Source organism: Falco biarmicus, chromosome 9 (genome assembly GCF_023638135.1).
Source record: "Falco biarmicus isolate bFalBia1 chromosome 9, bFalBia1.pri, whole genome shotgun sequence".
Classification (NCBI taxonomy): Eukaryota; Metazoa; Chordata; class Aves; order Falconiformes; family Falconidae; genus Falco; species Falco biarmicus.
Window position 1 is genome coordinate 36,701,074 of NC_079296.1, and position 21,558 is coordinate 36,722,631.

Sequence of the window (21,558 nt, forward strand, 5' to 3'; positions counted from 1 at the left end):
GGGGACAGTGCTTTCAGATGCAAATGCATCTGAATATTTTGGACTTGAACTTACCATGAAGCAAAGGCTAGAGAGCCTGAAGCGATAGCTTAGAGGTGCTAGTAGCACTGTTCCTTCTGGGTGATACTAAATTCCGTGCTGTGGGTGGCTGATGGCTTATTTAAACTGGAGAGGAAGGGGAGGGAAATGATGGCAGGGATCACCATGCTTGCAGGCAGCTGCATTTTTCTCACCAGAAGGACCTGGAATAAGGTGAGAAAATTACAGGATTTTAACTGTATATGGTGAAGTCAGGAAGGAAGAAGGGGTTGCCATTTTGCAAAAGAAGAGCTGAACTCCCCGCTGCTTGGTTCTACCAAGTATTTTGTAGGGATTTCCATGAACTGGAAGGGAGAGGATTGTCTTTGCCTATTATACTGCTGAAATCCTATTTTAAGGAGACACATGGTTGTCACTAGCCAGGGAAGGACATTGCTGTTGGTTGCTCAGAAAATGTGGAGCTGTACATACCTGAGATGGTTAATCTCTCCCCTCTCCCCTGCCTGCCCAGCATTCATCTCTGCATTACGCAGCTGCACACAAAGTCTGGTGTTGCTGAACAGTTCCTGAAAGATGTGAAAGACAGCATTGAGGACATTGTGAAGGACCTCAACGCCAAGACCACAGGCATGGTAAGGAGGCCAGCATATAGTGAGGGTATGTTTGAGTCGAGCGTGTTTCTGTGATGGCATTAATGATCCTGTGTAATGACCGCCTCTTCTCTGCTTAGGGAGCCATCTATGGAATGGCCCAGTCCGTCCCAGACAGGAGCTTGGTAGCGGAGATTTCTCAGGCGTACTTGGACGGCCTCTACAGCACGGATGTTTCTTGCAGCGAAAAGCACATGAACGGCTCTCCTGGCCATCACTGACTGTACTGCAACAATTGGTGCCTTGACAGCTAGCACTGGGGTGGTTCTAAAGGTTTCCTAGGGGAAGAGATTGCAGTAAGCCTTTGTTCCTTCAGTTGCAGGTCTGATGGTGGCTTGATCTTGAAAACATCCTTCCCTATCTTAAGTCTGTTCTGAAATCCACATTATTTTCATGCCCAACTTTAGTTCTAGGGCTTTTCCTCCTTCCCCCTGCCTATGTTCATCATGACTATTGATGGTGAATTGAATGTCCATTCCACAATTCCAAATTCCTCAGGTATTCTCCATATCACTTCATTCCTTGCTGTTTCTTCTCTTCAGACCTGGTATTCAGCCAGTGTCTAGCCAAGTGTTAGATTTGAGTTCTTAATGTTGTGTTTCAAAGCTTCAATCTTCCCAGAAGTTGAAGGCAGAAAATAAATTGAAAATTTTGTTTTCTTCTGAGTATTCCTCCAAGCTGCTGCATTTAACAGACTGTGCTGGGAGCCTTGTATCTGTGTAATGCAGAGCTGATAAATTGGCAAAGGAAAGATGGTCATGTACTCTTTTTGAAATCCCCTCTGGAGATCTCAGTGAGACTGCAGTCAATATCTGCTGAGGGGAAGAAAAAACCCAACACAAAATCCTCTTCTGGAATCGCTTGGTTTGAATAACAGCAGAAATAGAAATCAAGCAGGTGGTGTAGGGAGAGGAAGTGGATGGTACTGAAAATCATAGGTACATAGTAACTGTTTTGCTTCCCTGCCTCTTCTAGAAAACATGCATTTACCACCTAGAGTGCTGTTGTACCTTGCACAGTTCTGGAAGGATGTGCAAAACGGTGATTTCCCTGTTCATAACTTGAAGGTTTTGCACTATCTCACAATGCTGTAGTTGAGTCAGTAAGGCCCTGGCTAGGTCATGGCTAGGGACTTCACGTGCAAATGGATGGCACCAAAGCTGACCTTTTCTTACCATGATCTTTTAGTATAAAAAGGTGACTTTTGTAATAGTAGTAATCTCTGCTTTTTGCACTGATTCTTTTAAGGCACATTCTCAAAAGGGCATTCACCATTGTGCCTTGATGCTTCTCTGGCTTTTTTTGTGGGATGCCAGGGAGGGTTTGAGGGTTCAGCTGTTGACTGCAACCTTTGCTGCAGTCAGTTCCTTATGGTACTATACTGAAAAAAAGACCTCAAAGGCAGTCTGGCCTCAGAGAAGGCATGCTTGCCTATAAGATAGAATAATAGTTGTATTGAGCCAAGTCCCTTCACAGTATTACAAAGATGCTGATACAGCTTGAAGAGGTAGATGATAGGATGCAGCAAGTTGGAGGGATTCAAGCCTCGGGCATATGGCTTACCCTTCCTATTTCTCCACTGGTTTTATGGTGAGAGAGTTTTCCCAGTGCAACTTGTGAGGCAGCTGTGGCCTTACGGACAAGCTGGAATCTCTTGAGTTATTAAACAGCAGCGGAGTTACTCCTGCAGGGCTTTCCCATGTGTTTCCTCTCAGTTTTTTGCATGCTACTGAGAGTTTCCCAGAGAGAGTTCAACACTTGGGAGAAGACTGTGCCACATTTGTGCAGTCTTGTGGGATGTGTCTGAAGGCAGGCATATGTCCCTCTGCTGTAGCGGGCTTGTTAGCCCAAAGCTGATCCTCACTGGCTTAATGTAGCTGAAGCACACACCTGTACAATAATTACATCAAATGAGAAGGTTACTTACCAGCCACTGCACAAACCAGTGCAGCCTTGGGCCCAGTGGTTGTGGGAAGGATACTTGCCTTTTAACAGGTTTATTCTCAGTGCTAGGAGACAAAAGTATTTTCACCATCTGCCCTTAAATTGATGACTTCATGCGTGTCTCTGAGCCCTTTTGAAAACATTGCATTTGAATTGCCTGATAGTCTTTTGGTGGTGTTACCAGCTCTGGCAGTCAGCATTCATGTTGGACCTATTTATTCTGTTAAGGTCTTGCCAATGTGACCATTACTGCAGATCTGAGTTTGCAGTACTTTGGAGACAGTCTTAAGTGTCTGGTTACTGTGATGGTTCTCTTTTGAACCGACATTTTAAAAAAACAAAACAAAGCAAAAAAGGGAGGTACTCTTTTTGTTTCTGCTTTAAAAGAAAGAGGGGGTGGATTGGGGTAGGGTGAAGGAGAAACTCCCTTCTCTTCCCTGGTTGTATTCTCCTCTGAGGAAGTAGATGGATCTAACAGATCAGTGCTCCATTTCACATTTTTGGATATATTTGAAGATGTTATTTGTAAGTCAGTGTATTCTATTCTGGGCTTCACTTACTAGTAATATCTGTGGGTTTAATTGTTTTATGTGTATATGTTCTATAATGTAAATGTAATCTTCTGGTCAGGAACAGGCCACTGTAATTTACTGGTGTGTAGTCTTTATTCATCCTTGTCATCTAACATGTAATCTGCATCTCCTTTATCATGCCAAATGGTCTTAGAAAAAGGGTGTGATTAACAGGTTGAATAATTATTTAAAAGACAAAAAAGAAGAATTTTATGGACCGGATTGTGGTCTGAAACTGGATGGTACTTTAGACCTGGAGGGATCTTCGCAGCTATTAATTCCTGCGAGATTTCTGACTGTCAGGTTTTCCAAGGGAGACACTAAATTTGTTGCTTGTACAAAGCACTCCCAAGGGATTTGCGTGCACATAGATACTAGATTGAAGAATATCCAATGGGATGGACCAAGAAGAGACGTGTGACTTCATGCCATGGATTTCATCTGCACTTTTCTGATGACCTGGGGGGTGGGGGAGTGGAAGGGTTGCATACAACACAGTATCTTGCCCAATAAATACACATTGACTTATTAATGAACAAATGGGAGTTCATCTGATGGCAGCATTCTGTATTGCTCCAATTTGCCACTGTAAAACTGCAGGCTGAAATAGCTGAAGAGATGGTGGAAATGGGCCCAGTTTGTATTAAAATGGTGCATTTAGCTACCTAGGCTCATCGAACTCTTTTATTTTTCTGTTTCAGTGATCATATGAATGAATGGGGACCTATTGCTCCTGGTCTTTGATCATGCACAGCCTGGTCTGTGGCAGGGAGAATGGTTTATGAATCTTATTAATTCTGCCCAAGGCCTGCTCTTTCATTCTGTCAAGAGAAAGGTGGTGTCTGTGGCTACATCTTGTGTGTGATGTTCAAGGCTGCTGAAAACTGTCACTCAAGAGCTATGGATTTTCTCTTAATACTTTATGGAACTTTAAAGGGTTAGAAAAAAAGGAAAAAATCCCCCAAAGTGGGTGTTTGTAGTGTTTCTCCCAGACTGTTCTGCTGAAAGTGACTGTTGGTTTCACAGCAAATTGTTCTGTTGTACGGAAAATACGGCAATTTGGCTACAGAATACTGGAGTGAAGATCTTAAACCACCAAATCCACCTACAACCTCTTTTGGGAGTATTCCACCGTAAGCAGCCCCTGGCCTGTTGCTGTGTTGCTTTCATGCTTTTTGGTTGTGCCTTCCTTGTGTTTGTGCCTTGGCTGTGCTACACTTCTGACTGTAGCACAAGCACTTTTTATCTGATCTGCTCTGGCTTTGATAATCTCATTGTCTTTTAGACCCTGTTCACTTTGAGGTGCGGGGCGAAGGCATATGCCATTTCTCCGCATTGCTTCATCAAGAAGTTTTTCCGTGGCAGAAGCACCTTCCTGAGAGCAGTCAGGCCAGTAACTGCCTTGGGAAAACCAGTTGGCGTAATTCTGACAGTGAGGCCTCCTTCCAAACTGACATCAGGTTAACCAAGACATTTATTGTAAACATTTTCAACTGGTATCCTACTCAAGGCCGGTTACAATAGGGGTGAGATCACATGCCTGCTTATAATACTGCTAGAGGGAGGTTATAGTAATAACCAAATTGCACATCACAGTTTCTGGTATGTTACAGAGAAACTAAAGGGTTTGCATACTGTGTTTTAGGTTGAAAGCATATTCCAGCAAGTACAAAGCAATAACGCAGTGCCTGGATGGGGTGAGACTCTGGAAAGATTTACTGGCACAATTGTGTAACATGACTCCTCATAAAGGCAGGTCTGCTGAAAGCCCCAGAGGCTCAGCAGTGTGGGGGCTGGTAGCACACAGCTAAGAAGGGGTTTAAGAATGGAAGTTGCAAGATCAGAGATGGATATTTGCATGGTGCTCAAGAAGTGCCTCCATCCACCTGAGCTGTGGCCGGGAGCTTAGTAGGGTGTTGAGCAGTCTGGGTCCAGGAACTAGCATGGAAATGGGAGAAGGCTTTACGTACAACTGCCCAGGTGAGATGGGTTGTGGCCGCAGCACAGCTGATTTCTGGCTTCTCTCTCTCTGGTCAGGAAAGCGAAGCTGCAACCTGCTCGATGAAGCTGGCCAAGTTGATATCTCGCTCCGATAAGCCTCCACACTCGTGGGTGCTCAAGGTGATGTGAACCTAAACCAGACAGACAGACCGACCAAGTGTTGCTGGCAGAAAGGGCAGGAATGGTTCCCCCCAGTGCTGTAGTTTGCATCTGATGAGGCAGGTAGTGCTACTACTTTCTCCAAAATTGTTAGCAAAATTTTCTGGGGTGGGAGAAGTGGTCTGGCACTTTGCCTGATTTTCTCCTTCCTACATCTTGTCCTAGCCATAGGCTATCACTGCCACCCCTGCCTTGGTCACAGCTGCCAGCTGTGCCTGCTTTTCAACTCACTTTCTTCAGAAGCTTTTTGCCTTGCTGCTACTTCTGATACTGATTTAAAAAAAGTAACCCTGGTGGCGGCCTACAAGCAGCTACTGCTCAGCTGGACAGGTAGGAACAGGGGGAGGAAAGGATGTGTAACCGATAGCTGTAGGCTGTCTGTCATAGACATAGATTCTGAGGGAAGAGGTCCTGCTGATCTGAACAGGACTTGCTGCTGCTGTTTTATGCCCCAAAAAAGGGATCTGCTCCCTGAAGAGCTCCATTTGCCCCCACCATCCCTGTTTCTTACCTTATTGTACACATTGAACCATTCAGGGTGGTGATCCAGTTTTTCTGCCTGTAGAGCCACTCTGGTCATGAAGCCAAAAGCCTGCCCAGTAGAATAAGAAGAGAAGTTAGCTTTGAACCAGTTACTCTGTGGTATGTTGTTTTTCACCTCATTACTATTAATTTTACACCACATTTCTAGGTAATCCAACCAAATGCAAAGCCTGCGATGTTCTGTATCTTTATTGAGGTTTTCTATGGGTTTTCCCCTTTTGGGGGAGTTTTTCCCAGACAAATAGTCTGCTGGGCCGAGCACTTTGGTGTCTTGAGCAGGTTATCTTGCTCAGCCATTATATTTCAGGAGAAACATGTAGCAGTTTCCTTGGCTGAGCCTTGCAGGTGGGTCTCCCTACTCTGCAAACCAGGTCTCCTACTTTGTGAAACTCCGTATCACTGATGCTCATACCCGGTTGAAGTCCTTGAAGTGAAACTCTTTGAAGATGGCATCTCTGCCTTCCACCTCGTTCCACCCCACAGCTCTCAGGTTTGGCAGCAGCTGCTCCCTCTCCTCTGTGCTCAGCCTGTGGGCTTTTCCAGCCTGACACCACAGAAAGGGAAGGAAAGAGGAGCAGGTCAGCGTGGCAAGAGGTAGGATGAAGCAGATGTGCAAAACAGTGAGGCATCCCATGGGCTGTGGAATTAGGGATTTATGGAGGCAGCTGCATACTGGATGGGAGGGTTAGAGTGTGTCTGTGAACCTGAACCGGGGGGTACTGATGGCAGGGGATACCAGTGCTGTCTTCTGCTCCCTGCCCTGGGTACATCCTGCATGTATGTACCTAGCTCAAGTGAAGTCCAGTGCCCTCTGACCTGCAACACCTACTACTTCACCAGTGTGTATATGTATTCATTGTAACCTGAGGTACAAAGGAAACGATGGCTGTGTGAAGTTAAGCTCCCAAATACACCACATACAGCTTTTGGAAAAAACCCACTGAAACTCTGTGATGGCTTCTAGAACTGAGAATTGCTTGCTTTTGAGGTTCACAAAGTACCTTCCTGAAGCAGGAGGGCTTTATCTGCAGGTCATCTGCGCTGGAAACCTGCTTAGAAGAGAAGTGTGAATCAGAGAGATGAGTCACACCAGCTCCTTTTCCTTTTCAGTCTCTTCCGTTAAGATGTAGTTTTAAGAGGCTGTTTGTGAGTAACAAAGGGCAGAGGGAAGGACTATGATTTAGCATTGTCTTCTGCTCTTGGGCAGATCTGCTATTTGTTTTTTAAGGTTGGGGGGGGGGTAGGGAGAAGCAGCAGTTCTTGTCTTTGAGAAGTGAATACAGGCAAAGATGAAACTAAAATGGAGTTCTTGGAGATGGGGGCTACCTGAGCCATCGTATCTTCTGGCCCAGTGGGGAAGCCAGGGGTGAATGCAGAGGGGTATTCTCTATCTGAAAGGTTATGTTCTGGCAACTAAAATTCTTTCCTAGTGGGTGATCTGATCTTTTGAGTTGGTGAGGATTATTTTTTTCAGTGACAAAGACCAACATCTTTTTGCAATTTGTTTTCCTTTATGTGCTGTAGAGCAAAGTGTGACAAGTCAGAGAAGAGTCCCAGCAAATACAGCACACTGTTTCTAGTGGGTGTTTGGTCAGCAGCCCTTTGAGGTGTTTTGTTTGGGCATCAGTGCTCAGAAGCAGCATCTTAAAACAGCTGAGCAGCTGAGGCAAATCATCCTTTCCCATAGTTTACCTACTCACAGGCTGTACAAAACCAGAGGCAGCCATGAACCTGATGTTCTTGTGGCTGGTTCTTTGGTTTTGCATGTTTTGAGGAAGGCTGGGAAGATGATGTACTATTCCCACGTTACTGGTTGTGCTAAGCCACTGGGCTTATGCTTAGAGAAAGCTGTCAGCTGCAGAGCACTTCATGAAATGGAGAGTGCCAAGGTGCATGCTGAACCTTACTCAGGGGTGGCTGGGGGCAGGATGGTTCCCATCCCCCTGGCATCGCAGCTTTATGCTCTCCCTCATGTGTGATGTTTAGGGAAAGCCTTCCTTGCCCGTGCATGATGCAAACTACCCTTGCTGCCCTTCTGTTTGTGTGGCGTTTTAGATGGTCCCCTGCCAGCCCCGGCTCTGCCACCCCTCCCACTAATGTCAACCCTGGCCCTTCCCGAGCTCTGGGTTTGGAGAGAAGGTAGTGAGTAAACAGAGCTTAGTGCAATAAACCCTCAGCCATTGCCCTTCCGTGCTGATGGCGTGATAAGCCGGGCGTGGGTAGCCTAGCAACTGTGTAACATGGGGAAGGAGGCTGGCTTTGCTCGGGGCCGCTGGCAGGGGGGCACCCGTGGGGGGGAGTAGGGGCTCTGCCAGGTTTTGGGACCAGTGGCTGCAACTTTCTGCTTGTGTATTGGTGCTAAAGATACGAAAGGCTGCATAAAGCCGGTGCTGTTGCTTTCCTGGAACAGAGTGGTATGGACGCAGGGGGCTGGGTTCCAAGCCAGCCTCCCCCAGGCAGAGCAAGAAATCGGGCTGCTTGGGAGGGATGCAGCTTCATTGTTCTCTGAACCCTTTTCTGTGTTGCGACTACATGGGAGGATGGGCCCCGGGGCTTTTTCCAGGCCCAGCTCCTCTCAGAGAGCCAGCACCAGTGGGAGGCATGGCCAGGCTGAGGTCTGGACCACACAAAGCCAGCTCCTCTGGCTGTCTCTTGTGATGGCAAACCCGCTGCTCTCAACCATCCATCCTCTCCACCCTCTCCCACCCAGCCCATTGGCCAGCCTGCTGTTTTTGTTGGTAAAGCACGTTAATGTGTTTATGTGCACTTACTCCTTTAAAACACACTCTTCTCATTAGGGAAATTTAATTATTCTGTTTTCTTTTGCTGACTCAATTACCAAGGCATCGGGATTTTTTTTTTCCTTTTTTTCCAGCAGGAAACCAAGTAGCTGCATTGTGCAACTGAGGGAAAGGAACCAGCATGGGCAATAGGGAAAGCTTTGGGCTTTCTGGAGGTGAAGCAACCCTTCCTGTTCAGAGTAGCATATTCCCTTTTAAAGGTGACATGTCACCTAGGAGAAGGTAAAGGGGACAGCCCTGGTGTAAACAGGACCTGCAGGCAGAGCTGAAATGAGGTATGCCACAGGTATGCCAAGGCCGGTAGTCTTTCGTTTCTGTCCCGTCTGCTGCTGTGAAAAAGCTGATTTCCAGCCAGCCAGGGTGGGTTGCACGGGCCGTGCAGACAGATTGTGTGTGGGGGTCACACTTGCCCTGCAGAATTTGAGCGGGGGTCACACTGGCAGTGCAGCCTTGCCGATGGACCCTTTCCCTCCCCCTCGAAGAAGAACAGAGCCTGGTGAGCTGCGGCTCTGGTAATTCAGCAGCAGCTGAGCTCCCTGTGTTACTTATTAACCACGGCGCAGAGCTCTGCTCCTTTCTCCCTGCTGCTTCTCGGAGGCCAGAGCCGCCGCTGAAACCTTCCTGCCCAGTCCTTTGCTGTCACCCGCAAAAGCACAGCCACGTTTCCCAGCAGCAACTTACCATTGCCCGCGGGTCTCCGCAGCCTCCGTCCCCGGCCCAGGCTGGGTGCTGCGCGCTGTACCGCTGCCCCGTGGAGCCGCGGCTTGTCCGGGGAGGCGTGGCAAGGGGGCCGGGTCCACCCCCGGCGAGCTGCTGTCCCTGTTCCTGCGCCTTTCCCAGCGCAGGCCGGCAGTGGTCAGCCACCCGCGGGGCCCTATGGGGCCATGGGACTTGAGGGAGGCTAACCCGGGGTCTCTTTGAACCCTTGCGCACGGAAGTGGTGATGTGTCCACCCCTGAACCACCCACCCCTCTTCTGTAGGGTCACTTTTTTAACCTGTTGCACAAGGAAAATGCAGAATGAAATGGAGAGGGGCAGTTAAAGCCATTACAGCTGGATGCTGCTGACAGCACGTGATGAATGAGACAGTTGTCCTGGCTGAGTATTTATGTGTGCCTTCCAGCCCTTTGAGCTCTGTGGGGTGATAATCACAAGCTGAAGGCTGCATTGTCTGGGGACAGCCTGATTATATCTCAGCACGTGGATCAGGGCCCAGGGTAATGAGGGGAGTGTGTGCAGCACAACACTTGAAGCGTTTTTAAGGTGTTTTCTCCTGTGGCTGAGGGAACTGTGTCTGCACAGATGCCACATGCTGCTCCCTAGTGTGGTTTTGCTCTCCAGTTCTGCCGGATTTGTGCCTGTGTCCTGTAGCTCATTGTCTTCTAAACCCACTCACGTGATGGGCAATTTTCCAGTGCTGACAACAATTTTGTACTGTGCTGATGATGTACAGGGTCAACAGAAATTCAGCACCCTGCTATACCCTCATGGCTTTCTTTACCCTTGAAGCAACTAATACAGTGTGACATACATCTCTTGTATATACTCTTGCGTGCATTTTATTTCCTACTGTTAGGGTTCATGAGTGCCACAGAGATGATTTGTTTCTCCAGCAGGCAAGTTAGAGGAAAGCAAATTCTTCCTTTCCTTTCTTGTCCTCCGTAGATTTGCTTGCCATGGTAGTGAAAAGGAAAAATGAACATCTTTTGGGTCCTGGGAGAACCTGAGTGTCTGTCTGGGGAGAAAAGACTTAGAGAGCAATGCATCACCTGAGAAGAAAATAATTGCGTGCACGTATGAAGCTGGAAGCTTTGATATGGATGAGAAGAGAAGGTGCACTGTGCGGTTTCCAGCAATGAAATCAGGAGGTGGGGTTGTTTGTGAGGATGGGAAAGGCCAGCAGATATTTTCTTGGCATACATTTGAATTGCAGGACTGGCAGTTTCATCAGCACAGCCTGGCAGAAGTGCCCCTTTAAACAGTGGCGTAAGAAGGAGGTAAAGGAAGCAATATTGTCTTGAAGTTGCAGGTGGAGATAATGGGTGCTGCAGATAACAGCTATGTTCAGAGGATCTCAACCAACTGCAGTTTTGTCAAGAAAGTGCAGTGGTGGTTTTCATGGTGACCTGTCAAAGCCTCAAATGCGTGTTGGCTGGGTGACAGTGCCTCTGTTGGCCTCCCTTTTGATTTGGAGATAGGGGAAGGAAGCAAATACCCCACCTCAAGGTACCTTACTTTTCCTCTGTTGGATTTTCCAGGGCAGCTGGGAGCTGGTCCTATTTATCTTGCCAATACATGTGCTGCCAGTACAGAGCAACTGACAGACACCTCAGCTCATCAGAGGTGAGAATTTCTGTGGCTGGAGAACATCAGGAGAAAGCTGATTAATTATACTGTGTCTACTGATTACCCAGCTCCTTTGTAATGGCATTTTCTCTCCTAGGGTATAAATCAAGCCTTAACTGCCAATGCTACATGTGAGAGAGCTCTTACAGAGGGATGTGTTTTTGCTGAAAAGTTCAACAGGGCAGTTGTGATTTTCCTTGGTCTATGGCTGGGGGGTCCTTTGGCTGACTTTGACTCCTGAACCTTTAAGTGCATGAAAGTCCCCCTCTGCACACCTTTAATTTCTTTTTTGAGATGGGACCCTTTAAATTTGCTTTTAATGATTAATTGAATGACGTTGGGCAAGGTGTTTGCTCAGAGCAGTTTGCAGCCATGTGCAAGGGGCGTGCCTGCTTACTGGGAACAGATTTTTGCTCTTTTTTTTGTCCCTTTTTGTCTTGTTTAGAGCTGTGATTCTTTTGGCAAGGTCAGTGTCTGTTAAACCCACATGCGTACATTGCTGTTACATACTCACAGGGGCTTCTTCATATTTGGAGGGAGTTCTCGTATCACTCATCTATTTTTATTTTGTCAATAAGTTTTTAACAAAATGTTGCTGACCCTGAAGGTTGCTTTGGCTGAGAGCTGTGTACTGCCTCCCATCTCAAGATTTGCTTTTTGAATTCTCCGTTTCTCATTTCATGCTCCTCAAAACATTTTGGTGGTCCCTTTGAAGGGAGCAGGGTGCACTAGCTTCCTTCTGTGGGAGTGCTGGCTGCAGCGTGTGACTGCTTGCAATCATGCTAGAGATGTGGAAGCATGATCCTTGCTGCTTACGGGGCCGGGGGGGGGGAAGCTGCCCACAGGAGCCTAGGACTTTCCAATGCAGCAACGAGTGTTGTTTGGGATTTTTTTTTCTGTTTTGTATTTTTGTTGGTTTTTTTTTCCCCTTCTGTGTGGTTTGATTTATTTCTTCTCCTCCTTTTTCCTTCCCCTTAGTCTGTGCTAACTCCTCACTTAACAGTATTAAAAATGTACTCTGTCATCTTCCTGCAGGTGTGCTTTTCCAGGCGTCCCTTGGGACTCATGCAGTTAGTATTAGCATGGTTCAAGTCACGGTAAATTTACTCTGATTTTACATCTGGGGCCCTCTGATGAGGCAAATGGGATTAACCAGCAAAGAAAGTGGTGGCTTCTGCCATCTTGTTTGCTGCAATGCAAGTTTGTGTTGGATGGGCTGTTAGCAGAGCTGCTGACTCAGCAGTGGGATGTTTGCTCTGACACTGGCAGAAGGAGTCTTTATCTCAAGCAAGGTGTAGTTATAGGGCTGTTTGTTTTGTATTGTACTTTGAGAGGTAGGTGTGTGTCCTCCAGTGCTTTTGTCTGTCACACCCAGGAGGGACCCAGTGGGTGTTTCTAAATAGAAAATACACATCACGTGAAGATCTCCTGGGCTGAAAGTAGGTGGAGGCAGAAAATGGGAGACACTTCATTTGTGCTTGCTCTGTTCTTACATTTCCCAGGTCCACTTCTGGCTGCAGCTGAAGACAGTGTATTGAACTAGATCCTGTGTTGGGATGTCCCTGTTCCTTAGAGAAGGCTTTCCTTTAGAAAATCCTGGGTGTGCTGTTAGTTTGCTTTACCTTTAACTGATGCACTTGGCTCTTCTTCAGGTCTGGCACCATCAGCCATTCCTTCTTTTTGCCATTTGGGAGGGGAAAGGGCTTGCTATATGTCACCTCTTTTCCCTGAAGGGGGAGACCCAGGGCAGGAGGACTGTTAGTGACCCACGAGATGGAGAACAGATTTTTGCCTGGTGGGTACTGAATTGCCCACGTATTATGGATTTAAGGTTGCTCCTGCAATGAGACTGGAACAACTGCTTAGTCAGCAAGGAAACAATTAATCAGCTGCAGTGCCTCAGGAATTCACTGGGAATACATCTTCAGAGTTTGCATCCATGCTAACAGCATTTGAACAAGCAGCTTGGGACAGAGTCACAATCCTCTGGTGAACCTCAGCCCCTAAAGGGTGTTTTAAGGCAGGGTGGGCGAAACGCTTTCATCATTGACTACTCTGCTGGTATCTGAAGCACAATAGATTTAATTAAGGAGTTTGTTTAGCACTGGAGGGGATTTATGGAAGTTGTGACAAGTTTAAGTTGGCAACAGGGCCCAATAAATAGAGATGAACTGTTAATTATTCCTGTGTGATACTTCCTCTTGTAGCGTTTTATCAAAGTCAGTGAGGGTTGGGAATTGGCCTCAGCACAATAAACAAAATAAATCAGAGGCTGGTACAGATTGGGGCTTCTCTGGTTTGGTCACAGGATGCTTTAGGTAAAGGGTCTTGAAGTCAGGCAGAGTGGAGATGCCCCTGGAAGAAGGCTAGACTGAAAGAAATGGCAATAGAAGTGGCATAACCGCTTCTAATGTGTAGAAAATGTGAATACTGAAGTGGGAGACAACTGTGTGCGAGGCAGTGGAATACCATAGCATCTGGGAGTGAAGAAATGTTGCATTGAAGCGATGTTTCCTGGAGGAAGAGGATGATGCAAACCTGAGTCCAAAGTACCTGAGTGCACATTTCCACAGATGCCTTCTCCTGTGTCAAACTGGCCCTGCAAGAGACTACCCATTGCTAGCTGATGCACGGAGAAGCCTGGCACATATTAGATTTGAAAACTCAAGAGTTGGGCCAGAATAATCCTGTTTTGACTCTGTCCTTAAAACCAAATGGCATGACAAAAACAAGGGCCAGGCGCCTTGGCAGCTAATGTAGTCCTGTGTCACAAGTCTTCTCCCCCAGGTCCCCTGGAGTTTGCTCCATGGTCTGTCATCGATGGTGGTGAGATCATGAAGTTTGAGGCCCTGCCAAGGCCACTTAGCTCCCTGCAACGGGATGCATTTGCCCTGGGGGAAGGTAATGGATCAAAACTGCGTTCTCTCCACCCCTTGTTTTGTCCAGTCTGCTGATGGATGAATCCTGTGACTTGGCTTCCCTGGCACAGCTGGAGCCCGGTGCAAGGGAAACTTGTATTCATCTTGTTTCCTGACTTTCACTCCAAAATTGAGCTTCTTTGCTAAATAGGTTGGATTTTCTGGCAAATTTGCAGGGGTTGTGGAGGGTGAGTATCTTGACAGATCTGGAAACCTTTCTCCCATCTTAAAGTGTGAGTTTTGCTCCTTGCTTATGCAGGGAGAGTTGGGCACTGCATGTTGAGTGCTGCTGTACAGCCGCATCTTGTCACTAGGGGTCAGGAAAATGCTGAGAAACCAGGGAGCTCCTGAAACCGAAGCCGCTGGCAGGAGGGCACAGGGTTGGGGCTCTCAAAGACTCATCTGATCCCAAAACCCCGGAATGATTGCTGACATGATCAGCTCTGCTAAAGAGTGGCTGCACTCAGCAAAGCAGCTCTTCAGCTGGACCTTCATGACCAAATTATTTCTGATGAGAAGCACCTCCAGATTCTTCGGTATGCACCAAAGCATTGGTGCTAGTCCTGGGACACGCTTGTCTGTAGATACATAAGCATTGAGAGTGTCTTTCCAGTCAGATTGCTAGAGGTCTTTGCTTACCATTTCTGTTCTCAAGTCTTGGAAGTTGTTTGGTTTTATTTCCAGCTTCCCAATTGCAGGTCTTGCAGTAAGCTGCCCTGAGGTAGGGACAGGAGAGGGGCCCTGGGTATGGATGTAAAAGCAAGGTCTGTGTGTACAGACCTTTTATTGGGCAGGATTAGAAGGTAGGATTATAGAAGGTAGAGAAGCTTTTGGGCATACAGGCCCTTCTGATCAGAACTAGAAATAGTAAGCGTCAAAGCCAAATGAGTTGAAAACAGTTGCTCAGAGATTAGCGAGGTATTTAACACATGTCCTTGCGTTAGAAGGGAAGAGTGACTGTAATGTACAGGAGATGATGGTAGGTGAGTGGACAAAAAAACGTGCTAAAGCAGTGATTTCCTTGGAGACAGAGACAGGTAGCTTATGGGCCATAGCATATTGGTAAGGCTGCTAGAGGGGACAGTGGGCACCTCCAGGAGCTTTGCCTGACAGTAGAGTTGTGAATTTTATTTCCTAGATCTGCCTTTGGGAAGTGTTTCATAGTATTATGAATTCTTTTTTTTTTTCTCAGGTCAGAGCTGAGAGAGCAGAGGGAGTGATTTACTTTATTTTTTGTGATAAATGATCCCCTGCTGGCTGCTGGGTGTGCTTGTCTTTCGCAGATTGTCTGTAGGAGTCTGTTTGGGCACTTGGTGGATGCTCAGCTTCGTCTCCAGCCTTCCCAGAAGGGCTGTAGGTGAGGTGGGTGAAGCGTATTACACTGCTGGAAGCGCAGGGGTAATATCCAGGCATGGGCTGTGGCATAGGGGAAGCTGCTGGAGGTACACTGGCAAGTTTTGCATTTTTTACTGTGTGCAGAATCTGATAGCAGAAGCTCATATATGAAATTCATGTCATATGCAGTGCTGATTTTTTTTTCCTTGTTAGCATTAAACATACTCTTTTGATGAGGTTACTCTCTTATTATATTACCACCTCTATTCCTCCCTAGCCTAATGAGTTTGTAGTGCTTCTTAAAAACTGAATTCATCTGCTTTGCTTGTTCTTGCTATTAGTTGGAACGACCACTGGACCATGCTGTCTGCACTGTTTGTTCGAAGCAGGATAAAAATTAATGGGAAAATTGTGTACGCAGCAATCTTAAGAAACCAAAATGCCACTGTGCCTCACCCGTTGGGGGTAGCAAATTAAATAACATAGCAGCTCGCTTCAAAGTCTGAGGATAAAGAGTTCCCCGTGGCAGGCATGGCAAGGAGGGGAGAGATGAAATACTACAAACTGTCATTGATTCACAGCCTGGGCTGGTAAGTTTGCTGATGTGCTACAGCAAAATGGAGCTGTGTTTAATTCCAGCCGCCTCTACTCCCTCCTGCGACAGCTGTATCTTGGAGGGGTCTGGGGCTCAAAAGGAGGGCCCTATTACTTGTAATGGTTTGCCTCAGCTCTTGGACCTCTGCTTACATGTTGAAGGTTGTCTGAGTAGTACCCTGAACCGCTCTTGGGAATTACTACTTGGTGTAGGCTGGGTTTCTGACCTTGCAAAGGCAAAGTGTGAAAGCTGGTGGGGGGAAGGAGAAAAGGGGGTGGCCATTTCTGACCTGAAAGGGAAGATCACTGGTGCTATGAACTTCAGGAGAACATTGCTTGGTAGCACCAGCTTCCCTGTGTTGTTATCTCAGAGCTAATGTCCTGTGGCAAGACAGGTTTCACTGGGTGCTGTTACTGCCTGCGAGGCACAATGAAAAGTCAAGGTGGTGGTGACAGCATTGTAGTGCTAGGAAGGAGGATTTTGCTGGGAGAGACCTGGCTTTTTCTGAAAGGGGGACGTCTCGTAGGACTGTTTTCAACAAGGAGCCCTCCAGAGGGTCTTTGTGAGAGCTTGGTCCTCACGCTGGCTACACAAAGGGAAGCTGAGGAACAGGAGTATGCCCCATGATGGGGAGGCAGTGTTTGTTCTATGGGGTGGGAGGGTTTCCAATGCAAGGGTATATTGCGGAATCTGCCTCTGACATACCGTGAGGCTCAGGGAGAGCTCATCTACTGGTGCTTTCCCTTCCTCAGCCAGTGAGGTGGCTGTGGCTTTGGACAAATGGCCTGCAAAGTAAATGAAGAAGGAACAGCTGGTTGAAGTGGAGCAGGGACAGGAACAGACCCAGTGGCCAAGGGCAGAAGAAGAAGAAGAAAACAGGAATTTTTCTCCTCAAATTCCTATTCCTGGATCAAGCAAGTTGTGTCAGTAGAAAGGACCAACAGTTCCAGTGCAACTGGGAGATGTGATATTGCCTACTGTAGCAGCAAAGACTTAAGTCAGCAGGATCAGAAAAGAACCTCTGTGTGCTAGCAGCAGCGTCATTCAGTGAAGAGAGGGTTTCTCTCCAGGAGACAGCTATTGATCAACAGTTTACAATGAATGCCCAGCATGTAAATAAATACAGATACTGTAGCGGTGCTGCGGATTTGAGGCTGGCCTCGAGGCCTGCATGGCCATGTCTGTGCAATAACTCGGCTGTCTCTTCTGATGCACAATTGAGCAGGTGAAGCTGATTCACTCAAGCCTGGTGACTGCAGCTGATCTGCCTTGTTAAGCAGGTAACTAGTGGCTTACATGACTGACAGATGTCTTAAATCAGTAGGGATACTCCGTGAAGGATTTGAATATACCTTGCCCCAATAGATGCTTGGGAATCCAGTTTTGCTTTTGCTATCGAATGCAGCATAAGGAAGGAGGGAGGGGGGACTGTGATGTTAAAAGCACTTGCGTTTTTGGGTACCCTCCTGGTGTCACTACAGTTCTCCAGTGCACACACATGGCTGTTGTGGGGGAAGGAGTGAGAGCCCATCCAGTAAAATTTGGGAACTGAATTGTTCCTTCTGGAGCTTGCACGTGAACTGCAGTTTAATGCTGCCATTTTGCTTAGTGGCACATAGCTTTCATTAAGTAATGCTGTGAAATACTTGTGTTACGGGCTATGAACCAGAAGAATCATGCCATAGTTGCTGTGGTTGTGGGTTACATTTTGCGTGTGGTTTGTTGACAAAAGTAACCAACTAGCAGGGATGAGTTGGGTAAACGTTTTTTTACTGCCTTTGTGGTACCATCTTCTGATGAAATTTGAGAGGCAACCTGAGATGTGCTCCTTGTTTAGATTAAGAGAAAGAAATAGTATACTGTTTTTTAATTTCACTTGCTTTCATTTACAGTGCTGGAAGGTTTAGGTCTACTTCAGAGCGTGGAATTGCATTTTTTCCTTACAGAGGCCCAGAAAGGGTATTTTAGAGCTTGGAGGAAACTTCAGCAAACTGGAGAACAGGCCAGGATCTTTTCTCTCTTTGCCCTGTACCTGTATCTTCATTGGCAGTAAGCATGGTGTAAAAAGCACCTGTCTTATTTTCCAAATCACTATAGCCAGTGATCAAGTCTGCCATGTCAACAAAAAGCGTTAAGACCTCTTCTTTCTGCTGATGCAGAATGATAATTTATGGCTCAGCCATTGCTGAGATGTTAGATGCTGAAATTATGACCACTCTGTCAGATTGGCTGGATAATTTTTACTCCTAAGCCTTCCACCAAGATGATTTTCAGTGCTTGGAAATTAGTCTTACTCTGCAGAGCTGTCAGTGTCTCCCAGCTGTGTCAGTATGTGCTCTAAGAAATGTGTGTGTATATGATATAGCTATTTCATCATCATTCCCTGCACTCTTCCAGACACCTGGGAAGCTTATCTTAAGTGCAGCTCTCAGCTCCCAGGGGTCACTTTTGTTAATTCTTTTTTTGGTTTGTTTTCCAGTAGCATAGAAAAAGCCCCAGAACAAGCTTCTTTTTTTTTTTTCTTCTTTTTTTCTTTTTTTTTTTCCCCCAGACCCTTTAGATACACAGGGAGACAGATTTTGTGTTCCGAGTAGGTTGTGCTTGAGATGGATAAGGGGGAGATTTTATTTGTACAGGTAGGAAACTGAAGCAAGGAGAAATTAAGACCTTGGGGTGTTAAAAGACCAAATTCTCAGCAAAAGTTTGTGTCCTCAGAAGATGAAAAGCAGAAAATTGTTGTATAGGGAGGCTGCGCTGAGGTCTCTTGGGCAGGTCTGAAAGGGTTGCCAGAACCTCTTGCAGAAAGGGAAAGACAGATCCTTTGAGAAACAGAGCGCCCATCTGCTGACCTTGCCCATCGCTGATGCGCACACATGCTCTTGGGTTGGCAGAGAGGGGCCACGTCCACCCCCAAGGCACAGTTCCTCCCTGAGAACATCTGTCCCTGTAGCAACTCATCCTGGACATAGTCCTTCCTAGCCAGACTTGGGAGATGCAAAAAAGCCCTGTAGAAGAGGTTTTGCCTTTGTTGCTTTCTGTGAAGGTGAGCTGCAAGTCTACAGTTGCCTCATCAAATTTTTGGATACCCTCCCTGACTGATTTGGGCTCTATTATTAGTAGCTGACGTGCTGGTAGAGTCACTCCCCTCCTAACTCTGCTAATTAATCAGTGCACCCTGTGGCAGCTCTTGACCATTAAATAATTTTCATTAGTATCCAGACCCCAACAGCATGGGTGAGTCTATCTATCTTCATTAACTCTTGGATTTCAACACCAGGAACAGGAGCCAGAAGTGACAGTAAAAGGGCGGTTTCCTGTCTAGTCGCTTTCTCACCCCAGTGCAAACTGACCTTGGTGATATTTCTTTTTGTTTCCTCTTCCCACCCCTTGTTGTGTGTTGGTTAATGGAGAAGATGGACAATGACTTCAGCCACTCTGCTTCTTATCCCAAGTGGCTGCCCTTAGGAAAAATATGGACAGGATCATCTTTAAAGGTAGATAAATAACGTATGATTATCTGCATTTTGTAAGTGATCTGAGACGATCTCTCAGGTCACAGAGGAAAGAAAGTGAAGATCAATACTTATCAATGTCTGAATTACCTTCCTCCATACTAAAAATTAACTTTGCCAGTGGTGTAGCTGCATCTGCAGACGGGTAACCCTAAATCGACCAAACCTGTATGCACAACCTCAAAACCAGGAAGGAGGAGTTACACTTCTTGGAAGTATTTTCTGACTTCAGTGAACATCTGGTATTTTCCTGGAAGTGATGAAAAGCCACTGCTGCATGCTTAACCTTGCTCTCCAGAATGAGAGGGCGTTGCTGTCCTCAGTCACCTGCAAGGTTATTTCCTGCACACTGGTGTAATGTGACACATACTTGGTCACATTGGGAAGCTGTGTAATTTCCTTCCCGCAATTCCTCCATTTGTCAGATAAAATGATTTAAAGAACTAAAAGGACTCAAGCCTCCTGAGATGTTGAAGTTAGTCCCCTACTCTTGGATTATACAAGGTGGTCCTCCAATCCATGAACTGGTGTGGGTGGTGGGCTTGACACCTGTTAACTACTGCTCTTTCTCCTAAAGCACATCCTTTTCTGTTGGCTGGGGAGAAAAAGAGAATAAAGGCCAGGTTTAGCTGCAGTGCTTATGAGGTGAGTTGCTTAAAAAAATCATGTGAGGGTGTTTTGTGGGCTCAGGTTGTTTCATCAGGCTAACAGTGAGAGCTCCCAGAAACTTCTGGAAAACTCATGAAGCAGATTACCAAAACGATGCATTTTGAGCACAAGGAAATTTCTGTGTGCTCCTCTGACCTTTTGTGGCATCGATATCATGTCCCATGGGTGGCCAAGGGAGGGATTGTGCAGAGATGAACAACAAATGTTATTTTTGCAGCTTGCTCCTCCCAGGCTGCTGTGCATAGGCACTGCTTGGGCTTTTGTGTTTTGCTGTCTTGTTTTTCCAGTAGTGTTTCTGGGATAGTTTTTTTCCCCCTCTTCCTGTAAAACTTTACTCGGAGCTACCTCCATTGATACGTGTCTGCCTGCTGAGAAGCTTTCTATCAGTCATTTACCTGAAGCCACCATCGTAAGTTATTTATACAGTGATTAGTTAAAGCTTCAGATACTTAATGCAACCTTTAAATCACATATCCACCAACAGCTATTGGTCACATAAAATTTCATTGAGCGGTATCTATCACTTACTGTTTTTCTCAATGTGTGCATATATTTAATTTTCTACAGACCTCTCTTGCTGATATTTTCTGCTGAGTAAGTAGTAAATCGAGGGGCTTCAAAAGTGTTTTGTTGCATTGCAGTGAGTGAATTACTTCTAAAGGGAACAAGGAATATAAAAATTCATCTTGTGAAGAAGTTGCCCTGTTGTTTAAATCCTATCTCTCTATGTTAAAACAGACTCAAACCTTAAAATAAAATGTATTTTCACAGAATATGTAGCTAGTAAGGACTCCTCCAGCCAGGTAGCTTTGAATATTCAACCTGATTGGATTTATTTCTGTGTTTTGCCTCATCTGCCTCAGCTTATAGTATGCTTATGAGACATCTGCTTTGTACTAGGGGTTCAAAACTGTACATGTAAGTGCTTGAATTCAAAGATACACAGTCAAAATTTAGTATTTTTAAGTTGGCTAAGAAAGCCAAGTTCTTGAGCTTATCAAAGGAAATTAAACTTGGAAGAAATGTAGGTAGAAAATGTAAAGCTGAAGTCTAATGAAACGAACTTCATTTTTGGAGCAAGTAGTAATTAAAAGAAGTGAAACAAGATATGGCATCTACAAGTGAAGTAGCAAGAGTGTATTCCAGCCCTGAGAGCTGAGCCCAAGCCAGCACAGACCCTGAGGTGCAGCACTTGGGTACCTAATCTCATTGCGTGGTCAAGAGAGGTGGCTTGAATGGATCTCAAGGGATGAGTCAGATCCTGGGTGTGTTGAACTGCTCCATGAGGGCCTGTCCATGACACCTGTTGGATCCGACAGTGACTGGAACTGCTGGCAAGGAGCCTGGAATTAGGTAGGTGTGCCAACTTAAGATTCAAGTGTAGTGCAGTACAGATCCTCCTTTTCAGGTGTGTGTCAGTTTGGAGAGACACGCTCAATTTGTGTGTCCTCAGCTTGCAATTTGGGGGCACTAT

At 46.2% G+C, this 21,558-nt stretch overlaps 2 protein-coding genes and 1 long non-coding RNA gene across 7 annotated transcripts in view; 2 read left to right on the forward strand and 1 right to left on the reverse strand.

Moving 5' to 3' along the window:
* The window catches only part of SGPL1 (sphingosine-1-phosphate lyase 1), a 32,427-nt gene extending 28,558 nt beyond the window's left edge, over positions 1 to 3,869 (forward strand). For all 4 annotated transcript variants that reach the window (XM_056351393.1, XM_056351394.1, XM_056351396.1 and 1 more), the window contains 2 exons: positions 551 to 671; positions 770 to 3,869. In XM_056351393.1, the coding sequence (XP_056207368.1) occupies positions 551 to 671; positions 770 to 910 (262 nt within the window). In that variant the 3' untranslated portion in view covers positions 911 to 3,869. The remainder of the gene's footprint in view (positions 1 to 550; positions 672 to 769) is intronic.
* Positions 3,870 to 4,661: 792 nt separating this feature from the next.
* Positions 4,662 to 9,575, reverse strand: PCBD1 (pterin-4 alpha-carbinolamine dehydratase 1). Its single transcript, XM_056351397.1, has 4 exons — positions 9,391 to 9,575; positions 6,321 to 6,452; positions 5,877 to 5,957; positions 4,662 to 5,337 (listed from the first exon to the last, which is right to left on the reverse strand). Exons 1-4 carry the CDS (start codon positions 9,391 to 9,393, stop codon positions 5,239 to 5,241), a joined length of 315 nt encoding a protein of 104 aa, XP_056207372.1. The 5' UTR covers positions 9,394 to 9,575; the 3' UTR covers positions 4,662 to 5,238.
* Positions 9,576 to 11,977: 2,402 nt separating this feature from the next.
* Positions 11,978 to 21,558, forward strand: part of LOC130154800 (uncharacterized) — a 54,293-nt gene continuing 44,712 nt past the window's right edge. For both annotated transcript variants that reach the window (XR_008823860.1, XR_008823861.1), the window contains exon 1: positions 11,978 to 21,437. This is a non-coding gene — a long non-coding RNA (uncharacterized LOC130154800). The remainder of the gene's footprint in view (positions 21,438 to 21,558) is intronic.

Coding starts and splice junctions, on each gene's coding strand:
- PCBD1 (XM_056351397.1), bottom strand. Junction 5,958..6,320: donor ACTTCAAGGACTTCAACCGG/GTATGAGCATCA, acceptor TCTACTGGGCAG/GCTTTTGGCTTCATGACCAG. Junction 5,338..5,876: donor GGTTCAATGTGTACAATAAG/GTAAGAAACAGG, acceptor TGTCTGGTTTAG/GTTCACATCACCTTGAGCAC.